Here is a 12,499-nt window from a genome sequence, read left to right as displayed (position 1 = left end):
CCAATTATTTTTTAAAAAATTTAACTCCATCTATTCACTAAGGGTTCTTGATCAAAAACCCAATAAAGTCAAGGGAGAATTTCCATTTACTTAATAGGCTATAAATCAGGGTCCTTTTTATTTATTGTGGACCGGAGGACTCTCTGTATTTCTCATAGAGCAGTGAAGATTTTTCCCAGTTCCATATCACTGCCACTATGGAAGATGGAGACTAGAGAGAAACCAGTTTATCACTACTGAGCAACACAAGTGAGTGACTTGTTTTCACACTCTCCCCCAGCCTCCACAGGCTGCCTGAGCAGTGCTGCAAATTTCCATTCTTAAGTCCTTCCTTCCAGCCTTTAAAGGAACTCCAGGTAATCTGTTACATATGCACATTTTTAGCATATAAAATTAAAATGCATAAATAAATAAATAAAATCTAAAAGCCACTTTCCAATTACCTCATGATTTACTGAAAAGTTTTAAATGGTGAGACCACAGCATCATTCACTTACGGTACATTAAGAGACTTATGAAAATACCTCTGCCAGTGCCTCTTTTAGCTTGTTATACTGTTCCACATCAAAATGTTGGCTTCTGGATTTCCGGTAGAAGTAGTGGAGGAATTGTCTGTCTTTAACATCTGGGTAAACATAATCCTGACAGATAGAAAAAGGACACAAATGTTTTGGTTTTTGGGCAGGCAGAGGGTTAGGAGTGCAAAGACATTTCTACAGATGGAGTTAAATCAAACTAACATACGTAAAAAACCTTATAGTAATTAGAAGAAATCTAAACCATGACAAATAAATGACCTTATTTTCAGAATTGCAGAGCACTCACAGCTCCCATTGGAGTCAATAGGTGAGATTGTCAGAGGAGACTAAGGAAGTTGGGTTCTTGACGCCTTTAGGCTCCTTTGAAAATCCCAGACAATGGTAGCATCTGAAAATCAGGCCATTGGTATTTATCAATTTATCCAAACAGAATTACCTCAACCCTCCTGAAAGTCAGCAGAAAGCAAGAGGAGTAGAACTCACTCACAAACCCAGCCCTCAACAAACTAGCTGAGCTCCAAAACCCAGCATCCTTCCCCACCTGATGTTTCTTGCATATGTACTATAGGTTCCATATGTGCAAGTATTGGATATTCACCAACTATGTCCATACCAAACAAAATAAAAATGGAGGAGGGCATTATTGAATATGCAGCATGAAAAGGAATACAAGTAACTATCCAACTATGTGCTTTATAGTACATTGTAGGATCCCAAACATTTAATGGGCAAAAATGTAAGTTCCTTTATATTGTACAGGAATTGATGGCCATTTCCACATTCTGCACTTTGTCCACGTTCTGGGGTTTTGGTGTTCAGGAACTCTTCCCCCTCCTCTAAACATGCCTCATGCCAACCTGTGACTTCTCCTTTGCACATCCAAGAGCAAGAAAGGAAGTTAGGCCACTTAAGAAAAATCCGTATCTTACTCAAGGAAATAAACTAAAGGTAGTCCAGGAAAAACAGCTGAAAAATTTCCATGCATGCATCAAGTGACATCTGAACTCCATCAAACAGAAAAAGAAAACTGATGGGTTTGCCTTCCTGGCCCACTAATAGGTTGCATTCCTTGACCAGCCCTGCTTTAGTACTTCCACTCTATGTAGAGACATATGAGATACAGTTACCATCCGGGCCACATACAAAGAATTGAATGAAAGAGGATAGTTTTCATTTTCAGCATCAGATGGTATCCGTCTGGTCACTAATTGCAGTCAGGATTTTTAAGTGCAGCTCAGATGAGCAGTTTATCCCTGAGCTACATTAAAAACAAAGTTCCTGCCTAAGTGCAGTTCTACAGAACACACATGCACACGAACTTTGATGTTTAAATACATAGGCTAATTTATTATGAAAATCAGTGTAAGATGACTTCAGACATGTTTATATAATGGGACTTACCTGTTTAGTAAGTACAAAGTAAGCGTAGAATGCCAGGGCACTCCCGTAAGTGATAAAATACGTCACTGGCTCCATTATATCCCATGAATAGACCCACCACGTGAGCCAGGCCAGTGCTCCACCTTGAGTGGACAGTAGTGCTAAGCCAGTCCATAGGAGCCTATTGGTCTTTGCATCTGCACTTGTTGCAATTTTGGCTTTCATCTAGGACAAAAACGTTATTCATTCAACATATTCATATTCATATTCAACATATTCATATTCATCCACATATTCAACATGTGGATATTAATTTCATACATTCCTCTGACACCAGGGAGAGAACACATCCCAGTATGTACTTTCCTCCTGGATCAGAGCATGCATTTAAGACTCCTACTCACTTTACTCCTGTGCCAAAAAATTAAAAATTCTGTCAAAAAAAAAATTCTGCACACAATATTTTAAAATTCTGCATATTTTATCTGTCAAAGTAACACAACACAATATAATCATGCCAGTTTAAATTATTTTAGTAATTTATTTCAAAATATCTGTTGGCAAGTATGTCTGTAACAATGCAGACCAAAAAAAGATTCTGGTAATTTTTTTTTTTTTTGACAAATAGATTCCTTATAGGGCATATTAATACAGAATTTTGAGTAATTAATTTAAATTACAATACAGAACTGTATTTCCTGCACCCATCAGAAGCAGTGCAAAGGCTTGTGAGTGTCAGGAGTAATAGAGGAGCTGAGGGAGAGGGAAGGAGCCTGGAGTGAACCTGGAGAGTTGTTGGGTGTGGGTAGAGGTAATATGGAACAGGGTTGGGGTTTTTTTTGGGGGGGGGGAGGGGCAGGATTGTTAGGGAGTTGGGGAGGCCTCCCTCATGCAGATCCTGGCTGATCCCAAGCCTCTCCCATTCAGTCACGCACATCTGCCCCTGTTCCCACCCACCCCCATCCCAATGGGTCCCTGCAGCCCCCTTCCCTTGTTTCCATGTGGCCATGCACCCCACTCCCATTCAACTCCTGGCTCAATGCTGTCACCCCACTAGCTCCTGAGCCCACAACCTAGTCTGTCCCCCCTCACTAGCCATTCTGAACCTCAGTCTGTGACCCCCCCCCAGCAGCCCCATGTGCCCCCTCTGTCCTAACCTGGCTCCACAGGCCAGGTGCTGTGCCACTGCTTACACGCAGAATTTTTTCCCCCCACAGAAAATACATTCTGCCCCAGAAGTGCTGCAGTTCCGCCTTTTGCCCACCAGAGGCCTTTTATGGCACAGAACAGCCCGCTGCATTCATGCTGTTGGCTTTTCTGGCAGCATAGTGGCCTCTTGTGGTCAAAAGGCAGAACTGCAGCACTTCTGGGGCAGAATGTGTTTTCTGCGGAAAAAAATAAAATTCTGTGGGACACATGTATTCTGAGCATGCACAGAATTCCCCCAGGAGTATCACTTGCAGGCCTTCCCTTCCCAGAAAGGCTTTGAGTTCACTCCCTGCATGGAGTACAGAGGGAATGAGCTCTACGAGGCCTCCATCTGGCCGTCCATCCACACCTTTGGGATTCTACCAATTGGATTTGCATACATCAGCTGATGCTGCCTGATTTTTCAGAGAGGCGCTTTCACAGCAGCTCTAAGATTGCTGCCTTCAGTGTGAGGTCTGTTCCCACCCCATCAGGCTCTTACTGGTCTCCTCCTCCCTATTCATCCCTTCATGTCACTTTAGCTTGGCCTGTCTTAGATTCACCATGTTTGCCCCTTTCCTAAGTTACGGTCATCATTAGTCAGATCCAACTGGCTGACCTGGTGATAGCATCATCACAGAAAAACAACACTGTTTTTTAATTAACTAATGATTTTTCTGTGATATGGCAACATCACTCCGGACACCCAACCAGGTTCAGACAAAGTAACCAGGCAGTCCAGGGTAGTGCCAGCTCACCATAGTTTTTCTCCAGTTCTAGAAATTCTCAATAGGCTATGCCAAAAAACAGGAGGAGGAGGAGGAACTGGGTTGAAAATAATCCTGCATATGAACTGGCCATCACCTACCTGTCTGACAAATGAGGGGGGCTTGGCCCATTCATTAATGCTGGAATTGTCTTGTCATGGAAATTAGTTAAGAGAATTTTTTTTATATATATATATATATATATAAAAAAAAACAACCTTCCCAACCTGCTCAAGGGGTACTAGCTGTTCCCTTAGGTGGTCCAGTTTCTGAAGCAGTTCTCTCTCTCTCCTTAACTGGTGGTCTTCTAAATGAAGGGCGATGAACAGTCTATGAACCAAGGATTTGATATCTTCTGCTTCAGTAGCATGCTCTCTACTCCACTTCTCTGAAAAAAAGATTATGGTTGTCACAAGAGAGACAGGGTGGGTGAGGTAATATCTTTTATGGGACCAACTTCTGTTGGTAAAAGAGACAAGTTTTCAAGCTTACACAGTGACCTCCAGAAGACCTCTGTGTATCTTCGAAAGCTTGTCTCTCACCAACAGAAGTTGGTCCAGTAAAAGATATTACCTCTCCCACCTTGTCTTTCTAATATTCTGGGACCAACATGGTTACCAGCTGCAAACGTGGCTGTCATGACTGGTAAGATGTATCAAGCAATGCTCTTTGAAGAAAACACTGTCACTGTTTACAGAGAGTGTTTACATGAGGCCACAAACTGAGGCTCAAAGGGGAGATGAAGCCAGACTTATTTTTTGTGGGGACTGCCATGATTTTTTTTTTTAAAAAAAAGACAAAAATATGCCTTGGAACAGATGTAACTGGATAATCAGATTTATTAAGACTTCAACACAGCTGTGGTTCTTACCTTTTACAGGGACTTGTACACTATAAGTGGTGTTGTTGATTACAAGTTTGAAGTCATTCATCAACAAAACTTCCATCAATGCTGTAGCAGGGATCTTGCTACCATCTGCAGGAGAAAACAGGAAGGCTTAAATCCTTAACACAAAATTTACTTTATTAAAAAAAAAGAAAAACCTCTATGTCCATGGTTTCCAAAAGTAACACCAGATAAAACTGTGTCTTTTAATAAACATTACATTAAGTTTGGAAGTGGCCAGTATGCAGATACAACAACAAAGTGCTTTTAGCAAATACATTTCTTAACAGTAGTAAGCCAAGAAGCATCATCTGAAAGTGCCCGCATTTCATTTGACCTGTCTGGCATAACTCACTATTGTTAGCAGCCTCCCTTTTATTTCAGTTCCAAGGAGAGACATTGTAAGGAGAAAGCTATATTTAAAGACTCTCTTTACCTGTGTCAAGACCTTAAAATTCTCCATTTTACCTAACACTAAGTCTTGGTTACTTTTAACCATTTCCTTTTGCATTTGGCTTGGTCTGGAAAATTAAACTAGTTAGATCAGATTCACTTTCTAGAGAATGGTCTTGTGGTTACAACACAGGGCTCTGCCTCAGGAGATCTAGCTCCACCAAACTTATTGAGGGATGCAGGTAAGTCAAAGTTTCTCTTTCTGTCTCTCTGTTTTCTCTTAGTTGGAGATGGTTCTTTTAAGCTCTCAGAAACATTGAGAGGCTAACATTAATGTTTGCAATGTTTTGGATGGAGGATACTACAACATAAGACAAGACCTTAGAAATTCCACACAAGAACTCAAGGATTATGATGCAAAGTTATTTACAACCTTAATTATAGTATCACTACTGTGGTTCCATTTCTCTTTAGTTGGGATTTATTGTTTGAAATCAGAGTATCAATCACTGGAGGAAGAAAGATGAAGATGTATCTCCTTTCCATGCCAACTTTTTACTATTAAGTTGACAGCCTCTTCAGCATGGCTATAGAAGTCCTATATTTTCAGTCCTCATTCTCACACACAATTTTGGTTGAACCCTGAATAAGATTTGTTGGAAACTAAACAAACCTCACTCGGTTACAGATTTCCTTTCCCTGGATGAGTTCTTCTAGCTGGGAGTAGAGAATTTTGGCATTCTTGTTCTCCAGATTTTCCTAATCAGTCAGTACAGATGGGAAAATTTAGTGCTTATACTTTTAATATATTTTTTAAAGCAGGCTTTAGCTTTGATTGGGAGCAAGGGGTGTGTATAATGAATAGTCTTATTAAGGGAGGTAAGGAGGCAGAAAGGAGACAGTGCACTGGCCTCTGTCGAAGAGAGTTCAAACTCATTCTCATCCTTTTGTCCATAGACTTGTGGAAGTACTTATTGGCCCACCAACAATGAAAAATAAGGGTAAAAAAAAAAAGATTAATAGTTCACATGAATCTGAACAACTATTTAAGATTGCAGACAAGGGAACAAAACAGGAAGGACTGAAAGACAGGTGCAGACAGAGGACTTTTCTAAAACAGTGAAGCACTGAAAATATTGATACATGAATGGTATATATAATAATCACTGGAGTGTAGGACTCTTTTGTTGTTCCTCTCCACCTCAATCCCATTTGCTTCCATAAATCTATGGTGCAAACTGTTGACGTAAGTTTGCTTGTTGTACTGATGACCCCAGTTTAGGAAAATACTTAATCAGACGCTTAAGTCCACTCCTAATGGTTTTAAGGAAACGTTTAAGAACTTTGCTGAACTGGAGACTCAGCACCTGAAATGGACAGACTGCCTGGGAGATGTAGAAGAGGTCTGAGAAACAGGAAATCTGGGCTCTGATTCTATCTCTGCCACTGACTAACTGTTTGATCTTACCTCCATTTTCCTATTAATAATTTTGAAACTCTTGGCTGAGAGGTGCTATACGAGTGGGAAATATAAGTATGATTCCTGACTGAGCATACTGGAGGTTTTATGCTGCCATGCTACAGTCCCAGACTTTCCATCTGTCTCCATGTGCCTGTTATAGAAGCACACTGTAGATAACTCCACACCTGCACTTTCTCTGCTGTCTGGACCCATTTGGCAGTAGCTGCTGAGATTTCTATTAATGAGCCCAAGAAGCTAACACACCAGCTGGTTCTCCCTACCCACTCTGTGTGGGTCGGGTGACGAACTGAGAGCACTATCACTTTCATCCAAAAAATTTAAATTGTGCACATCCACTCAGTTTTTCAACATTTTACAAATGTCACCTTAATAATTTACATGTAAATGAGCTTCAGCAGTCTCATTAAAATGCCATTTAAGACAACAATACTTCAAAAAGGAGCACTTGTTTGAAAGCTCCAGATAGGATTTCTTTTTCATATTTGATGCAATATTGAGCTTTATTAACCTGTCTAATGCTTTGTTAACTGGAGGAAAAACAGAAAAGCACTGGAAGCCTGAAAAACATAACAATTTTCTGTACAAGGCAATTTTCCTTCCCATTTATCATACTGCAGGTACAGAGATGTCAACAAAAAGCTTTTCTTTCTCTAAATTTATACAGTGCTAGAATGATATCCATAGAAAAAGTAAAGTAAAGTAAACAAGCCAGTTCAGGTTATCTTATCTTTTTCTAATATATAGTGTTAGGTTAGATCTTTCTACTTTCATTTTATCTACTAGCAAAAACAGGAGAAATATCTGCATTTAAATCAAAACTTCCTGGGATATTCATTTCTTGTTTAAAAAAAAAATAGAGAGAGTGTCACATTTTAAAATGTAATAATCCATTGTGTTTGGCTAACACTTGTCAGTATAATAGTCATTTCCTGATAAAGTAAATATAAAAGTTATTCTACATTGTTACAATTACTTGGCATTTGAAGGTTTGTGGTGTAGAAGATTAACTATGTCACAACTGTTAAATAAATTCAAGCCAGATACTTTATCAGATGAGATGTTTCCATCCTTGGTGAAGTTAGCCATATTTCCTCTAGAATTGGTAGGGACATCTGCAAAATATGTGGCCATGCAATTTCTTATTGAAATAGCATTGTGTACTATATCAACAAAATAACTGAAGCTTAAACTGAAGCTAAGAATGCGTGGTTAACATTAAACTTTTTCAGCTTAATATATAGGGATGGGATTCAGCAGACAGTTACACTTTTAAGTGTAAATACTCCATGTAGACTCCACTAACATCAATAAGACTTTGTACTGGGGTTCCTGTGCTCACAGGTGCACTTTCTGCAGGATCGTGACGTGACTTAGTTATTTGCAAAGATTGGGGATAGCCCCATATTACCGCATAATCTATTGTGAAAACTCACATAAATCCTAGTCCAGACAGTTCTGAGGGTAACAATTTGTTTTCTTGCTTGCAGAGAATATAAGAAAGTATTACAGAATATAACTTTTGCAATGCCTGTATTTTATCCACATGCTCAAATAGACAGACTATTGCCTTCATTAAATCAATCTACACGCTTTATGAATTCAGAGGATAAAAATGTTTTAAGAGATGAAAATCAATTACAAAAAGGATATTAAGAGCCTATTTTGTAGTTCAAGTATGATATACTCTTCTACTCTGGAAAGAAGAAAATCTAAGTTTCTGCTTATAACTGTAAAAGTTTGTAAGTGGTAATATACTATTTCAGAGATAACAGTGTTCTTATAGTATGAGCACACACAGTAATGACAAGGTAGTTCTGGTTGAAAAGGCTCCCTCACCATTAATTTCTATTTTCAGCAGATTATTAAAAAAAAGTTCCCCGCTAAAAAAAAATCACCTCTGGCGCATAAGCACAAAATTTCAGCCCAAAGGTATATTTTCCTAAGTCTGCCTGGTTTTGTATTATACGGATGTGAAAAATAAAATGGCTCATTCACAGTTAAAAACTACAGAAGATGCACATTCTAATAATTTATCAAGTGGTTTTGTGTTAAAGGGAGTGTTGTGCCAATAGCAGTCTTTGTTACCATGATGTATGTTTTGTTGAATTAAAACATTGGTAGAGAAATAAAGATACATAGCAACATTTTCAAAGTGCCCAAGTGATGGTTCAGGTTCTCCCAGGGGAGGATCATCCAGAGTAGGCATCGACACCAGAGTCAGGTGCCTGGAAGAGTCTGTCGCTCTTTATCAGCAGCTCAATGTTCTATGGGGCTTTGTTTCTAAAGGACGTATGTGGTCTATCTTCAGGACAATGAGTTTTGCTTAGAGTGCCCCCGATCAGTACTGAGTTTTTAGGGCTGCCTCGGTGCCAGTGATGCTGGGGTCAGTTTCCATGCCCAGTCCTTTATTAGCACCCTCTTCTGTGCGCCAGTCTTTGGAATCGCTTGCTTATTAGACAGGGTGCTAGGTAAGGCTGGTGTGCCTATTAAAAGGACTCTAGAGCTTGTCTCCTCAGGGTCTCATGAGACCTTCATAGGTGGCTCCAAAAGATGGAGCTTCAACCTGTGACTTACATATTCTTGTGGTGAATGACAGGTGCACCAAATACCCGCTCAGCATACATGACTCTCCCAAACAGAAGAGACATTTGTGTCTATCTTTCAGGGGAATGCGACCATCACAGGACAGACAGGGCTTGAAGCCACAGGTTGAGTCCACCATGTTAAGTAGTCTATAGAGGGGGTCTATACGAGGAAGGAGGTGGGGTGGGAAACAGTCTAACCATCAATACTCAGTCCAGACAGGTCAATATAGATCATGGCAGTCGTATGTTGAAGAATCAGAAGAGTTCTGAATGTTTGTAGAAGATTTTTGGGACGGTTTAGTCAAAGCTAAGAACCATCATGTTGGACAATTGCCAGGTTTTGCCTCATTGCCATGGGCGGTAAGAGACAACTGAGGGAGAGTCAAGGTCGCTCCACACTTTATGTTTCTGAGACTGGAGAACTGCAGTTGACAGGCTTCATGGCAGAAGTGTGTTTTAAAGAGGTGTCTGAAAGAAGCAGCTTGGCACACAGCAAGAGAGGGAGTTGTAGAACTTCCTGGTGTGAGGGCCAGCATGGAAGAAGGCACAAAAATAGGGAATGGTTTAAGGCAGGAGTGCCTGGACTGAAAAAAGAGCTATACGTAACACGAGGTGATAGCAGAGTCGTGAGAAAGCACAGTGTTGGGCAAAGCCTTGAAGGTGAAGATGAGAAGTTTCAACCTGCTGGAAAGGCCAAGAGTAGGCAATGAAGGAATTCAAAGAGCGACACGACCTGGTCAGAGTGGCTAATAAGGAAGATAGTTTTGGCAGCAACATTTTGAATTGATTGTAGGAGTGTGAGGTGGGAATCAAGGTAGTCACAGCAGTAGAAACATACAGGACGAACAAATCGGATTTTGCAACAAACAGGACATAGGGGGAAGGAGAAAAGAGGGTCAAATACAACACTGAGGCTGTGAGCCTAGGAAACAGGGATTGTAGTGAAATTGTTAACAGAGAAAGATATACAAGAACCTCAGTTTTTCCCATTGTGAGCTGGGCTATCCAGAAAGAGATGCTGACACACAGGAGGAGACTGGATAGGTAGAAGAGATTGTGGTGAAGATGATGATTTTGGAGTAACAAACAACGGAAGAATGAGAGGTCACCAAGGGAAAGTATGTATGGGGTGGAAGGAAATAAAAGCAGCAGGCCAATGGCAATATTTTCTTAATTAAGGGTTTTTAAGTTTGTAAAACAAAGTCACTAACCCACTCAAAAAGTCTCTCACAACAAGCCTATAGGATAATCTCAAATTGCTTATTTAAGGGCCATATACCCATCTTTGAGCAAGACCTTAGGAATTTCTGTCATTCAGGGAATGATAAAAATTGAGATCTCTGTTCCACAGTGGGTTTTGTTTCCAGAACAATGGAACTCACTTGGTTTTGGTCGCAGAACAACAGAAGACAGATTTCTTACCAAGAAAAGAAAATCTATGCCTTCAGCTAAATAAATCCTCACCTATTGTTATTCTCAAGTTGTCTCCCAACCTCTACATCATACTCACAGAAACATTGACAGACACAACTAGTCACACAGAGAGAGAGAGAGACTCTCTCTCAACCCAGTGCAGGGGCCTTTAAGACTAGTGGTAGGAGAAATATTGGGAAAGCCAGAAGCATTAAAAAATCACTGTAAAAAAGATGAGCTTTTTGAAGACGGTATCAAAGAAAAGTACCAGATCATAAAAAGGTTAAATTGACAGGTCCAAATTCTGTATTTTTAATCAGGCTTCTCTAGGGAGATACTGAAATTAACCCATGGAACATCATTAATTTATGATAATCTTAAGGAGTACTAACAATTAAGAACCACCCATCCTCTTTAGTTCTATAGAATCTGATCAATGACTGAGAAAAAGAATACTGCCCAAGACAATTACTGTTTACAACCTATTTAAGAAAGGACAAGTTCAGGTTATTTTAAACAGGCAGCAGAGTTTGTAAATACCAGTTGTAAAGACTTCTGCCCTCTGAATTCCCTTATCTTCTTTCTGTACATCCTGCAGGAAGGTCCCCACCGTTGTTAACATTGGCTTGACGGTAAACTGACAGCGCTCTTTTCTTGAAGGTAACATAAGGGTTACCACAGGAAGGCCATATCTGTAATTGACAGTTACTTCTAAAAAAAAGGAAATAAAGCCATATTGTAATGTTTTAAATTTACACTTGCTTTTAAAAACAGAGATGTTTAATATAGAAAGACACTGACAATCTGCATTTGTTCAATGTACTGTACTTAACTACAACATAATGCTTCATACTTTAACTTCTGGAACACTCAATCATTATCAATAATAATTAAGACCCGCCACACGACTGTGAAGCAAGTATCCTTCCCATTTTAATCCTGGGGCAACCCAAGCAACAAAAGGGTAGGTGAACTGCTCAAAGTCACTCAAGAAGTCAATGACAGGGCTCAGAATAGATACCCAATCTCCGACTCCCAGTTCTGTGCAGTAATCCCTCACCATGGCTGAATGAGAGATACTTGCTGCTATGCAACTGAAGTCATGCACATTCAGTGTTTCTAAACATGTCATTTTCAGAAGGCTGGAACTGGAAGTTCAGTTGATTTGAAAAGAGAAAACTTACCATCAGATGGCACCAGTGTGCTATAGCATGCTGCTTTATAGTGCTTCAGATTTCCACTTTGCCTCAGACACAGCATCTGCAATAGAGATTTTGGCTTTAAGAAAGGGTTGGGATAGAATGTTTCCTTGGTGAGAGGCAGTCTCCAGCCCAATATGGTAATCTACTTAAAATATGAAAAATCATCTCCCTAAATACAAAAGGCTTTAGAGACTCTCTTGCTGGGCAGGACCATTCCTATTTGTCCTAATATTTCAACCAGTATGCTACTAATATCTTAAGATGAAAGCACAGCTCAGAAGCAGAGCAGCACTTCTTTAGTGTTAGGCAGTATATTGTAAATAACTTGAAATGTTTCTACACTGTCATGGCTTGTAGGAGAGAATATCACCACTCACTATGCACATAACTGCTTGGAGAAGGTCATGCAACCTATCTTTTACAATAGTATTTGTCTGTGTTGAATGAAAAATAGCTTACTTTAAGGGAACTGTGTTGTTTGAACTTCTGAGTAACCAGTAAGGTAATAAAGAAGCTGTTTTATACTGGTTTGGTAAATCTAAGTATTGAAATATCCACCAGCTTTTTGTGGATTGTCTATCCCATTCTTTGCAGTTCACCCTGAGTGACCACAGCTGGCCCCCACTAGGACCCTGATGACAGTTACCTTTTGGAATGAACACA

General features: G+C 39.9%; 1 protein-coding gene across 3 annotated transcripts in view; it reads right to left on the bottom strand.

Moving 5' to 3' along the window:
- The window catches only part of MCUB (mitochondrial calcium uniporter dominant negative subunit beta), a 73,249-nt gene that overhangs the window by 2,482 nt on the left and 58,268 nt on the right, over nucleotides 1-12,499 (bottom strand). For 2 of the 3 annotated variants that reach the window (XM_073340881.2, XM_073340884.2), the window contains exons 2-7: nucleotides 11,819-11,894; nucleotides 11,175-11,345; nucleotides 4,746-4,850; nucleotides 4,093-4,262; nucleotides 1,941-2,144; nucleotides 525-641 (exon numbers count right to left, since the gene is read on the bottom strand). In XM_073340881.2, coding sequence (XP_073196982.1) covers nucleotides 525-641; nucleotides 1,941-2,144; nucleotides 4,093-4,262; nucleotides 4,746-4,850; nucleotides 11,175-11,345; nucleotides 11,819-11,894 — 843 coding nt within the window. The remainder of the gene's footprint in view (nucleotides 1-524; nucleotides 642-1,940; nucleotides 2,145-4,092; nucleotides 4,263-4,745; nucleotides 4,851-11,174; nucleotides 11,346-11,818; nucleotides 11,895-12,499) is intronic. The other variant, XM_073340883.2, reaches the window with a different exon arrangement.

Source organism: Lepidochelys kempii, chromosome 4, assembly GCF_965140285.1.
Source record: "Lepidochelys kempii isolate rLepKem1 chromosome 4, rLepKem1.hap1, whole genome shotgun sequence".
Taxonomy (NCBI): domain Eukaryota; kingdom Metazoa; phylum Chordata; order Testudines; family Cheloniidae; genus Lepidochelys; species Lepidochelys kempii.
The sequence above is the reverse complement of the archived record's forward strand: the minus strand, read 5'-3'. Positions and strand labels throughout refer to the sequence as shown.